Source organism: Centruroides sculpturatus, unplaced genomic scaffold (assembly GCF_000671375.1).
Source record: "Centruroides sculpturatus isolate CEXI.00-Female unplaced genomic scaffold, Cexi_2.0 scaffold1062, whole genome shotgun sequence".
In the NCBI taxonomy this organism is placed as follows: Eukaryota; Metazoa; Arthropoda; class Arachnida; order Scorpiones; family Buthidae; genus Centruroides; species Centruroides sculpturatus.
The window spans coordinates 173,234-187,480 of record NW_019385225.1 but is presented as its reverse complement, the minus strand read 5'-3'; the positions used below and the strand labels follow the sequence as shown (position 1 = coordinate 187,480).

The 14,247-nt window shown below is 27.9% G+C and overlaps 1 protein-coding gene across 1 annotated transcript in view; it reads right to left on the bottom strand.

Moving 5' to 3' along the window:
- Nucleotides 1–14,247, bottom strand: part of LOC111636403 (disco-interacting protein 2 homolog C-like) — a 173,766-nt gene that overhangs the window by 39,305 nt on the left and 120,214 nt on the right. The window contains exons 17-20 of the mRNA XM_023381649.1: nucleotides 9,737–9,752; nucleotides 9,528–9,592; nucleotides 4,926–5,019; nucleotides 2,347–2,466 (exon numbers count right to left, since the gene is read on the bottom strand). Coding sequence (XP_023237417.1) covers nucleotides 2,347–2,466; nucleotides 4,926–5,019; nucleotides 9,528–9,592; nucleotides 9,737–9,752 — 295 coding nt within the window. The remainder of the gene's footprint in view (nucleotides 1–2,346; nucleotides 2,467–4,925; nucleotides 5,020–9,527; nucleotides 9,593–9,736; nucleotides 9,753–14,247) is intronic.

Below are 14,247 nucleotides of genomic sequence, written 5' to 3'. Positions count from 1 at the left end.
TGCTTAAAATTGAAAATTAATCTGTTCTCATTTTAATTACTTCATAATTTAGTAATTACCATTTGGATATATTAATTTTCTTAACGAAGGCAAACTGTTTACATGAAATTTGTTCCCTTTTGTTTTATATTTGTAGTGAAATGAATTTGTTATTATTTGTTTAATATATTTAATGATAAAATGAGAATTTAACTATTACATAACATTTGAATTTATAATAAATTTCCTGTAACTGTATATAACATGCCAGGTACATTCAAAATTATAATTATCAGTATGAGATGTTAAGTTTCCATATTATACTTTAAAACTAATAGATAATAACTGTTCTTAGCTTTAATTTTTAAATCTTAACTTAACTTTAAATAAATTTGATTCTGTTCAGTGATTACATCAAAATTAAAATAATAAAAAATTGAACAAAATGCTCTATTTAATTTTAATTCATCTACTATATTACAGTAAAACCTGAATAAACTAGAATGGCATGGTACCAAATTATTTTATTCATTTTAGCAAGTTTCCATTTTTACTACTTTTTCATTTTTATCTTTAAACTACACCAGATATGTTCATTTTTTATAGTACAAGTAAAATCACTTTTAAATGTACTGTATAAAGAAATTTTATTACTAGGCTTAATCCAAATGAATCCAAAGTGATTCCAACTAAAGATGGAGTATACAAATGTAAGAATTGATAACTATTCTATTGCAAAAAATTCTCATTGTTCCTAAGAACTTGTGCTATATACTTGAATATGTGTCATACCATAACAAACAGGACAATTCAAGTTTCAAAAACTAGTGTCTTGATTCGCTGTCAAAAATTCTAATTACATTACAATAACACAGAGACTAAGTTGTTCTGTGATCTGACTTCTCCAGAATTTTAATACTCCAATCTCTGTAATTATCAACATGTTAATCAACTTGTTTTCAAATATTTGGTACTATTTAGCTATATTAATTATTCTGTAGAGGAGAAATAGGTAGCACCATGTTATCCTAGTCTCATTGTTTTCACAAATTATATTCATTTCTTGTTCTCAAGAACTTGTTTAATTCTTGAAAATTCTTGATTTTTTAAAAATATTTGATTTTGCTCCTGGTTAATTCCAACAAAGACTAAGACTGACATTGGAGGAGAAAGTCCAATTTCTCCAATGTCCTGCACAGCTTCACCACTATTTTTCTGTAAGACTTGGCCAGCAAGTCCATATATGTAAAGCACATCTGACTTTGTATGTATGGCTATGCTGGCCACGTCTTATAGGAAAACAAAGATTAATATTAACAAAAACGTTTTGCCCGTATATCCTCGTCATGTGCCCTTCATTTCTTTAACATTCAATATTGTTCTCAGAATACATTTTATCATGTTCTGTAGTAATGGCTATACTTGGAGACAGTTTACTTATTTGCCTACCAGCGAAATTTTGACTTTCTGCTTTATCCATGTTATGTTACATTCTTTGTACCCAAAAGCCTCTTCTGTTTCTACATTGAACAGATTTCCAGCTTTTAGTAAGATTCAACAGAAAAACTGCTTTATTCCAAAGAATTTTTTCCATTTAGGCAGGTTTCCAATTTATTCAGTTCTATTTTAGACAAGCTTTACTGTAATTATAAGAATAGTAAATAAAAAAAACATCCTTTATATGATAAAAGATGTTTTTTTTCCTTATAATCTTATAAAATTCTTATAAAAATTTAAAATTTAAAAAATCTTATGAAAATTTAAATTTATTGTTTTTTCATTTATTAATACATTTTGATGTATCAAGGATAATTACTTATACTTTTTCCTTTTTTTTGTCTTGAAGATTCAGTTTTATTCTTTCTTTTCCTGTCTTCTCAATTAATAAATACACCAAAATGTTTTAATAATTAAATACAAAAACAGAAAATTTAAATTTATAAAAGATTTGCTGATCAAATAAAAATTTCAAATGATTTCATTTTCTCTCTATAACTGCAGTAAACATTTTTGTCTATTACAAGATAAAGTAGAACTTTTAGAAAAACTTTCTATATATTAAAATCTACATAAAAAATAAACCCAAACTGTGACTAAATAAGAGGATTCTTTTATTCAGTAACCATAATGATTTAATTTGAACATGTACACATTATGTAACATTAAATCTGGCACTGCTTGAGTTATCTTGAGGCCCATGCATTTTTGCCAGTTTTATCATCCCAGAGTTATCAAATTTTTTAAAATATAGTATTAACTTTAAATATATTCTGCACAACGATATTATTATATAATTATATTTATAATTCAGCTCATTTCAAATAAAACAAATTAATTTGTGCGATATTTAATTTAAACTAAACTTACATGGATTTGATCCATCTGCCACCAATAATAAACGAAGAGAGCTCAAATTAACATCTTTATGATCTTTAGTTGCCAATAAACCCCAATGCAAATCACGAGACTTACAAACTGCAACACTAGCTGAAAGAAGAAGAAAAATAATTTAATTTTACGTGAACTAAATATACTATAAAATTATTTACAGTTCTATTTTTCTTTTATGCAAAAACATACATTTATATATATACATATACACAGTAGAATCTGCTTTTGGATTTGCCTATATTGATAAGAATAACCAACCGATAACATTAAGCAAAATAAATAAATAAGATTACAATTAATGGAAATTTTGGTTTCACTGATTATATTTAAAGGAAAAAAAAACATTAAAACAAAAACCTGTTTAACTTGAAGATTTATTAATTATATCTTGTATATTTTGTAAATTTCTGATAACATTAACCAACTGAATACAATATCTGTGATTACAATAAATGGAGTCTACTGTATATTTTAAAACTGAGAAACTGTTATGAAAGAAATTTCATAACACTTAAAATAATCCATACAATAAAAATGTATTAATAATAATGTCATTTAAATTCAAAACAATAACAAATGTCTAATATGTACTTCATTTGATGAATTTTATTAGAACAAAGATATTATCAACTAATTTTCATTTGATAGTATTTACTTTGATTATTTCTAGTAGTGTTAACTTGTCTACCAGAAGTAATTCCTTTCTGATAAAACAAACTTATTGCAATATACACCAGACATTTTTCTATTCTGTTATTTTTTACAATTTATTCAACATAATATAGTTTCTGCATATTTTATTCTAAGGAATATTTTTAAAGTAGTAATTTAACCACATTTATTTATTATATTTAAATGTTTTAGTTTTACAGACTAAAAAAAAAAAACTGTTTATTTTATTATTTTAATATAAAGGATGTCCACCATGAACCTGATACATTTGAAACTGTTGTAAAAAATCTACCGCTCAGGAAGGATGTAAAGTAATGCACATTTTATGATGAAAAACTCAAAAAAGTTTTATTAAAAAATCAGTGAACCTCTACACGAGCTTCCTTTTGTTGCAAGTAGAACATCAAGTTTATACTTCATTTCCTGCCAGGTTCTTTCAAGCATCTTGGGCATGACGGCAGCAACAGCATTGTGAATGCTCACATGGAGATGTTGAAGGTCACAAATTTTGACACCAGTATAAACCTTGTCCTTGACAAATCCCTAAAAGAAAAGGTCTAAGTCCAATCAAACAATCGAGAAATTGTGCCTGGATTGCCACCGCCATGTGATTTTAACATGGTTTCCTTCGTCAAGAAGTGTTGTTTCCGTAACTTGAGAGAGTTCCTCGAGGGTGGCACCTTTCCAAACATGAGACGAAAGTTCTGTTGCACTTGAATCATGGAATTTGTTTCAGCATACCACCACACAACTTGTGCCCGCTGTTGTGGAGAAGCCATTTTGCATTTGACTACTGCCATGCCACTTACAGTCACTTTAGTGGGTTTTCAAAATTATCTACACAATTTCCACAGTTTCTCCACCTTAATGGAATGCACAACATCTGATTACTACCTTGCATTTCAATATGGCAGTCAAAACAAATGTGTCAGGTTCATGGTGGACACCCTGTATTGTAGAAATGATGAAGAGGTGTGATTAGAATAAGGATTGGATTAGAGTGATGGATTAAGGCAATGCAACAAATGGGTCATCTGACAAGAAAGTGTACTTCCTGAGAAACTGGTCCCTACTTAGGCATTAGACACTGGAAGAAAATCAAAAAACTCCATGCAAGCCCAACAATAAGAGACAAACCGAACATAACATCATTGTCCGAACATAAAAATCTTTTGCAAAAGTGTTCATTGTCTGATTTGTTTGCAGTCCAAACCGTTTGTTAACCGAACAGTTGTATTTACTTCAAAATACTTAAAAGTTACCAGTATTAAACACACTCAAGCAAACCTTTAAATATGCAGCCGTATTTATTAAATTCTAACGTTTTCGGTCATATTCAATGACCTCAAAAAACGTTCCAAAACGCTTGTATCGTTAATTCAAGTTCGGAGTTCGATTTTTTCTGTTTTTTCTTGAGAAAGGTCATTGAATATGACCGAAAACGTTAGAATTTAATAAATACGGCTGCATATTTAAAGGTTTGCTTGAGTGTGTTTAGTTAGTAAGAAATTGCAGTCTAGGATGAGTTTTAGTTACCAGTATGTACAGATTTTTAGATTTCTCAAAATTGTAAGCTTCATAAATATATTGAAAAAGAAAAAGTACAATTAATAACATTTTTTTATTTTATATTCACGATTTCTTCCAATTAAACTTCATGTATTAAAAATAAAACAATGCAAAATTAAAATCTGTCACCAAACTCAACCATTGCCAAGTTGACCATGTTTGATCAAAAACATTTATAGTTGAACGTTCTAACAAAGTGAATAATAATGAATGTAATGTAACTCTCATGAACTTAGCTGTCACAGTACCATGACTGTAAACAAACTCTAAATAATTAGTTTTACAATTATAATGTTCTTAACTAGTATTCTTACCTTTAAATTTGGTTATCATAAGCATCCAAGATGCAGGATTGATTTTCATTAAAGAATATGGAATAAATATAACATGCATTCCATTTAAAACACTCTGTAATGGAAACAATTCATTATTTTAATATATGCTAATTACATTTGTCACTATATATTTTTGAATTTTCTGTAAAAATATATAAGAAAAAACATCAAATCTAGTATCTTAAGTTTAAAAACCTTTAAAAAATAATATAAAGGAAGAAATGTAATATAATTATGTTTCTTCATTTTTTTGGAAAAGTATTACACTACCATCATAACAAATTAAACCTGAAAACTCACAAATAGAACCTGAGATTTATACTAACACAACAATGTATAGTTGAAATCTTTAGATAAACTTGTAAGTTATTTTTATATGCTGATATCTTATAATTTGTTACAAACTTGCTATATGAGTCACATCTATGGATCTAGATCCAAGCCTTTATTTAATTTTTTTTATTAATCCACAATCACATCAAGTTATTTTTTCACACAATTATGCTGCACATAATTGCTGTTCCTTGAATGAGACAACCCTGAAAAATCTTTTCTGTATGTGCCAAATTTCAACAAAATATGAGATACTGTTTTGTTTACAGAATAATGTCCTTGATCAAGTTTCCGTAGGAAGCTATAGGAAGCTAGCTCTTTAAAGCTTATAGCATATGCTAGTGTGAAATGATTTCAGTTGGAAATAAAGAATGGGAGGGTTCAAGTGTTTCTTAGAGAGACCATAAAATTATTTTTCTATATTTTTCAGGCATAAAATAAAGCTGTAAAAACATTTAAATTGTTGAAGGTCACAGTGTCATATTATCTTACAGAGGCAAGCCTTCAAGGTAGCAATTTGCAGACCACCATACTGTTACTTCACGCACAGCTGATAAATATCCATGATGTCTTGCTTACTTATTGCAGCAATTGTAAGAGGACTCCAAAATGTCAGATTACTGAAAATGACATCAAAGCAGAAATTTGCTACCCTATGTATGTGATTGTGTTCAGAGTTCCTACTCAGATTTTTATTTTAATTTCAATGACTTTCCATGACTAACTTTGTACAAATTCCCTGACCCTCACATCACTTACAGTATGGCACATTGACAAAATAAAACAGCATTTGAATTAGTTACTTTTTCTAAATAATAGTTATATATTTTTTATAATTGCTTCTTCCAATGCCAAAAACTTTAAGAAAAATATTAATACTGTCTATCAATGTTGTTATTTTTTACTTGAAATATTACTACAAGTACTTTTGACAAATTACAGATTGTCTTCTTCACACATAGAATAATGGAATCTTAATGGAACCTTACAATTTAAAATATATATTAATGTGTTAATGTGTTTAAAATATACATTAATTTGCCATCTGGAACACATTAACGTATACGTTTAAATTGTAAGGTCACATTAAAATTCCATTATTCTATGCCCGAAGAAGACAATCTGTAATTTGTTGAAAGTACTTGTAATAATATTTTAAGTAAAAAATAATAATGCCAATACACAGTATTAATATTTTTCTTATAACTGTCAAATTATTAAAAATAAAAATAAAACGTTTTATTAAAATTCTGTTATTATGTTATTAATCCACAACCATAAATCTACATTGATTTGAAAAAGAAAAGAAAAAAAAAACAATTATTTTTTATTATTCATTAACAAATTCTATATAGTCCAAGTACAAAAGTATATATTTATTAAATTTATTTCTTAATAAATTTCCTGAACTTTATAAAATATTAATAAACTGGAAAAAAAATCAGAAAGTGTTTTGTTATGCAATCAAAATTATTAAAATGAAAAATTATAATTACCATTTAAATTATTTATCATTTTATATATTTTATAAATTTTTGTGGAAGTTTGGGAGAAATTTTGGGTCCTGAAAATATTATGCATCCCTTTTCATAAGTTGTATTGCATCACGTTACTTCTTGCTACCTGAAGATGAACTTAGTCAAGCATATTGTCAGCAAAAAATCAACAGGGGAGCCAAGGAAGCAAATTCCCTGACATTTCATGACTTTTACTGAATACTAATGAAAATCCCTGACTTTCCAGGTGCATAGGAACCCTATGTTCCAATAAAGAAAAATTGTATGCAATTGCATGCATAAGACAGCAATTTTCTGCAGTGGTTTTGAAGGCCTGTGATAAAGCAGAAAAAAATTTTTCTTTAACCAAAACTTTTACATATTTAAATGGGTAACATTTTTATAGCATAAGAATATAATGGAAGAAGAGCTAAGTAAGTGAATTTGTTGAAAAATGCTTGTGAAAACGTAGTAGGTGTGGAAAATTGCTGCTACAATATGTGATTGCAAGTTAATTAAAACTTGCTCTAAGTTTACACAATTATCATTTCATTAGTAACCATACAGTATATTTTCTTAGACTTTGATACAACTATGGAGATTTCATCTCATTTTATTTTCATTGTTTAATATTGTCTCTGTTAATGTCATGCAAATTCTAGTCTTACTGCTGATGCTTTTTATGCCTGGTAATCTTTAATGCAGACCCCTACACATGCTACTAATATAAAACTTCTATCTCTACCAATCAGATGACTAAACAGGATCTGTATCTCCTGATTGACTGAGTATCATATCATCTCTTTCATTTTTTTTATTAATATATATAATGTGAACTTCTGACAAGTTACTGCAGTCACAAATTTGCTGAAAAGATACTTTATTTTATCAGCTTTTTTGCATTTAGTCTTGTGACATAAAGTCTGAATCCTAGTACTTCTTTGTTCATACTTGTATATTGCAATCTTCTACTGCTCTCTATCTAGACCAGTGTTTCCCAACCTTTTTTGTGATATGCCCTACCTAAGCCTTTCTAAAATTCTTATGACCCCCTAACATATTCAGCAGCTATGCGGTTAACTTAAACTCTGGACGAGTCCATTTTCGAATTGCCCCCGTGAGGTGTGGGCCCCACATTGGGAAACACTGATCTAGACTCTTAAGTTTAGAAATCAGACTGTTTAGATAATCAAGGCAGTTTTTAGCCAAATAGATTATCTTATAAAATCCAACCCCTCTTGTTGCTCTCATCTGTCTATTGTAAATAATAATGCTCTTACATATTACTTTAAAAAGTTGCTATTTTACTTTTTAAAATATTTAATTAAAGTGCCATTATACTGGGGATTATTGCAGGTTTTCTACAGATGTAGAAAACTTTCTATTTTTTGATCAAATTTTAATACTAGAAAATAAACGTCCTTGTCAACCATTTGGTCTATTTGTAAACAAATTCATATTATTATTGTTGTTAGAGTTGTTGACTCTTACAAAGTGTTCATACTGATTTTTTTCCCTCTTCTAAATCACCTTAAGATCATATACATAATTAAATTTTTGTAGAATTTTTCATTATACTTCTCAAAAATTTCATTTCATGCTTCACAAATTCCAAAACTAATTTCTGTAATACTCCCAAAACAGGCAAATCTATTAAAATTTCTTTCATTTGTATTTATGTTTGTTTCTATTTATACCATATTTACTCGAAGATGAGTTTTTATTCATTTTTCACTGCTTCAAAAACTTAGATCATCCTATATGTGTGTGAGCAAAAGATTCTTTGCATTTTTTCAATAATTTTTGTGAACTGTGTATTTGCATTTTTTACCGGATTCTCATCTTCTGGTGTTTAAAAGCAAAAGTATTTTATCTGGATCATTTAAATCGTTCTTGTGTATTGTCAGGAGTAAAAGCGAGTAGCAATACGAAAAGCAAAACTTTTGAATTGAATTCTAAAATTACATGGGAGCCTGATATAAATTTTAATTCTTTCCCATTTGGAAATCAGAATTTGGAGAAACTCATAAGTTTAATCGACGAAGAGTGAATTCGACTGTTAAGAATAAAAAAAAAAAAAAGGTTCCCGATTGTTCAACTTTACATGAACAAATTATGTTGATTTTACAAGATTTTTCCTTGAAGTTTAAAATGCTAGTAACTTTTGTGGGACAATGTGTGCATTTACGTGCATTTCATATTTTATTTGTGATTAAACAAAATAAAATTAGAATTGTATTAATAAATCTAATTTTCTTTATTTTGATCTTTAAAGTCGCACCTCGTCCTATATCCGAGTAAATACGGTATATCTTTGTGTTTGAATATATCTTATTTATTTTAAACTTTGAAGTGTTAAATTAGGATGCTTGTAAACAAAAAAAAATTTGGATAATCTTAAGAATAACATTCATCCAGAATTCCTCATGAGTCGGAAGCATTAGTAATATATTGTAAATATTTTTTTTGATACTTTAGATTTACACTACTTTTGAGTTTTTTCTTAACATTCAATTGTAGAACTGAGAATGAGAATAAAACTTTTTGACATTTAACGCAGTCATCTAAAAAATTTTAAGTTTTTTTAGTAAGTTCATTTGTAGCAATGGAGATTATAGTAGGAAATCAACATAATTAGTTAAGAATAGCCTTTAACTTGAAAATATTATGAGATGGTAATTTTATTATAATAAAATTTATTGTAATTTTAATATAAATAAATCTAAAATATTTATAAGTAGTCAATACTTACAGTTAGAATACTATGCCAAAGTCCAACTTCTCTCTTAAAATCCAAAACACATACCATTACTTCTCCTAAAAAGTAATAAATTATTAAACAAATAATTTATCTTCAATGTATCTAAAGCACAATAAGTTTACTAAATAAATAAATTATATTGCAACATATAACTCATGCAAAAGCCTGAGTTTCTTAATTAATCAATTAAGTCTAATTACCTGAGTTATTTTTGGGCTGTAATAAAAATGATTAAACCAATAAATATGGTCTAGAGATAATAGAAGATAGTGACCTATCTGATTTTAATAATTATAAATTGAATTATTTAACATTTCTGTACATTATAAATATCATCAATTGTTTTAAGTGATCTTAGACTTCAAATAATGATAAAATTTGTTTTTTTTTNCCTTTGTGAATATGTCGTTTTGTATTTATACAATTTTTTAAAAATGTAATTTACGCCGGCCATAGTTTATTTTACTATTTTTACTTAAAATGTGATATTGTGAAAAATGGCTAATAAACACCAGAGGACGCTTTACCTATATTTACATTTTTTGCCGAAACAGTAGCCTAAAAAGGAAGGTCGTCTCGGAAACTTGTGAATTGTTTTTAAGGATTGCTGATGGTGTAGAAACGGCGGAAAGATAGACAGAAGCGAGGTTTTTTACCTTTGTGAATATGTCGTTTTGTATTTATACAATTTTTTAAAAATGTAATTTACGCCGGCCATAGTTTATTTTACTATTTTTACTTAAAATGTGATATTGTGAAAAATGGCTAATAAACACCAGAGGACGCTTTACCTATATTTACATTTTTTGCCGAAACAGTAGCCTAAAAAGGAAGGTCGTCTCGGAAACTTGTGAATTGTTTTTAAGGATTGCTGATGGTGTAGAAACGGCGGAAAGATAGACAGAAGCGAGGTTTTTTACCTTTGTGAATATGTCGTTTTGTATTTATACAATTTTTTAAAAATGTAATTTACGCCGGCCATAGTTTATTTTACTATTTTTACTTAAAATGTGATATTGTGAAAAATGGCTAATAAACACCAGAGGACGCTTTACCTATATTTACATTTTTTGCCGAAACAGTAGCCTAAAAAGGAAGGTCGTCTCGGAAACTTGTGAATTGTTTTTAAGGATTGCTGATGGTGTAGAAACGGCGGAAAGATAGACAGAAGCGAGGTTTTTTACCTTTGTGAATATGTCGTTTTGTATTTATACAATTTTTTAAAAATGTAATTTACGCCGGCCATAGTTTATTTTACTATTTTTACTTAAAATGTGATATTGTGAAAAATGGCTAATAAACACCAGAGGACGCTTTACCTATATTTACATTTTTTGCCGAAACAGTAGCCTAAAAAGGAAGGTCGTCTCGGAAACTTGTGAATTGTTTTTAAGGATTGCTGATGGTGTAGAAACGGCGGAAAAATAGACAGAAGCAAGGTTTTACCTTTGTGAATATGTCGTTTTGTATTTATACAATTTAAAAAAAAAAAAATAATATTAGTTACTAATAAATAGTAATTCACCTAAGGTTATCTGCCTGATGTTTTTTGCATGGTCCACTATAGTAGTGAAGTGCGTATGTTAAGACTTTTGACCATCTGTCAGACGTGCACATGCATGCTCCATTCAATCCATTTATCGCACATGTGTGTGCACAATGACTTCACTTTTGTTATCTAAATGTTATGTTTCGTTCAATCCATTTATTGCACATGTGCATGCACGCATACAACTACTACTTGATTCCAAGAATTTATTTTAAACAAAATTAATATTTGATTCACTTTTGTGGAGCATACCATCAGATCAGCTTGACCAAGCTTGTTAACAATAACTAGACTGTAAATTAAATAAGAAATACAAGCAATTTAAACCAATGTACTACAAGCAAATTACATCAAAATGATTTACATTTAAAATTTAAAACACTGGCTAAAGATTTATAATGAGTGCACATTATCAGTCACATGGTAAGGCTTATAGCATGAAAATACAGCTTGAAAATGCCTATTTACTCAAAGTTAATGATAAATATAACCAAAATTCTTATTAAAATAATACAATAGTTTAGTACAATAGTTTTATTAGTACATTTTAATTTATATGTTTTGAGGCATGCCAATTCTAATAATATCAGTAATTAAGTAGATTCAATAAGCTGATTATACTGTTAGGAGTAAGCATAAGGTTCCTTGAGAGAATGACTCATACAGGAACACACAGCAAAGAGATATATGCAGGTTTTATTAATTCTGGAGGATATTTCGGACAATATATCCCTCATTGGTTCTCTTTATTTTATATCAATCTGGATAGTAGAAGTTACATGTGGTTATAATAATGAAACTGTTCATTATAAAAGGGAAAGTATGGTAAAATACTATTACAATAATAAAAATTAAAAGGTGATATAGGGNTTAAAAATACACATTATAAAAAATATGAATTATGAACAAATGCTGTAATAATGATCAATCAAATTATCATTACTTTGTGTTCCAATGTTTTTGCTATTCCACAGGTTTTAAAATTTTAATTATTCTAATTGTACAAAGTTTCTTCATTATTATCTATGTATCTTTTGACTTTATTAATATCAAACAAACAAAAAAATGTCCAAAAAGAAACAGATTTTATTAGTGTATACATTTTTAGTTAAATATAATTAATAACTTTAATGCTGATTATTTTGATTATTTCCAAATTATCTTAACATAGATGTAAAATTAAATGTTATGCTTAATGAATAATAAAACAATAAAAGCATAATGTTTTGTTTAGCATTTGTTTAACTATTTATACTGTTTTAGCTCTATTCTGTGAGATAATTTACATTGATAATCTAATAATTAAACACTTAACTACTTATTTCATCTGATTTTATAATACAAATTTTAAAATTGACATACTCTTCTTGTTAATGGAACTTCAATTGGCACTGGCACTATACCAGCTGTCAAGCAACCATAAAAAGTTACTAGAAATTCCCCCATCAAGCATGAAAGAATATTTTTTATGAGAAAATATAGGTTGAAGAATTGAGAAGAACTTAAAGTCAAGCTTGACATTGTGATGCTGTTTCTGTAGGCCCTTCACAAAGCTATTCTTACTCAATGTTGGACTTCATGGCCTTCAGGGGTCTCAGTCATTCTTATTCTTTTAGATCTAGAATTTACCTAACCAATTTTACTGTTATGTTTTCTCCTTAGATCTTTTTTTTTTGACAAAATAGTGTGTCTTTTTAATTCCATGTTGATAAAACAAAGATGTACATTAGTTAGATTAACAATAACACTTTCTAAATAACAGGCACATTAGATCTTTACTTCTGATTGGATTATAGAATGCCATGTGGTCACTATGGAAAGATTTTTTTTTTAAATGTATTATAGAAATGTTACGATCAGATATATTTTTTTAAAATTTAGATTTCATGAAGTAAGTTTAAAAAACACCATTTGCCAAAATATTTAAAAATGCAACTCAAGGAAAATTCCATCATCAAGCATGAACGTCACATGGTTCCTAATTCCACAGCAATGTAAGTGTGATCACCAATCTGAAATTGATAAAATGTTTATTCTTTAGCTAATATTTCCACAGAATAAATAGCCTATACTTTCTTTCAGAATATAAAAGGAATGTAACCAAAATTCATATAGACTGGACAAAAATTACAGAAGTTATAAGGAATTCACACACATATGTGCACACAGAGATGATGGCTTTTATATTTATATAAAGTTAAATAGATTTTTCAAAAATGTATAATCAGTGCTTTAATTTAATTTCATTATTACACTTATAAAATCAAACATTTTGAAAATATATCAAATTATGAAAATCTGTTTCTTCCACTATAGTAAAACAAAACAAAAAAACAAAAAAATTCTTAACACAATGTATTTATGTTCTTTCACGGCTTTGACTAATGAATTAAAAGTTCCTGTATTGCTTCTTCTTTTCTTGTATTTCACTGGTGTGGAAATTGCCATTGTTTCAACAGAACTATTTCTTTTGACAGCTTCCTTCTCTTTCAGCAATATTTTTGGGATTTTGGTACATGAATTAACAGCCATGAAGGACAATCCACATACTTCCTTATCTGATGATATATTTAATATATCCTCCTCTGTCACCTGTGAAATTTTGTTTTTAGGAACAATTTCATTTTCTCTGTTGAATCGTTTTGGGCATTTTTACTTATTCAAAAATCCAAAAATCTTGTTCAATTTAAATATAAAACAAATCAGCCTAAAGAGGCTAGTCATAAACTGTTGAAGGTACTTGCAAAGTGTGAATAAAGTGTTGATTTTAATGCTGCAAGACAGAGTATGTTATTTTTATTGTTATTTTAAATAAAAATCTTGGCGTGAAGTGCACCATTTCTTTTAGCAAAGAACATGACATACAGGAAAAACCATGAAGTAATGTGACATTTTCTTGGCGATTTTTGAAATATAAACATCGGAATTGATAAGGAATTACCTTTATTTCTTTGAAGGTAAAAATCATGTTTGGTAGTGTTTTTATACTTATTAAAAATTCAAATTATAATGTTTCTGAGCAAGAATTAGGATTCTTTCCAATTTAATACTCTTTCTATTAATTTGTAAAATTTTCAAGTTGTATTGCTTTTGTGCATAATATAATAGAAAATATAGACACACACTAATAAATTATAATTATTGTTTTAGAATAGTGTTCAA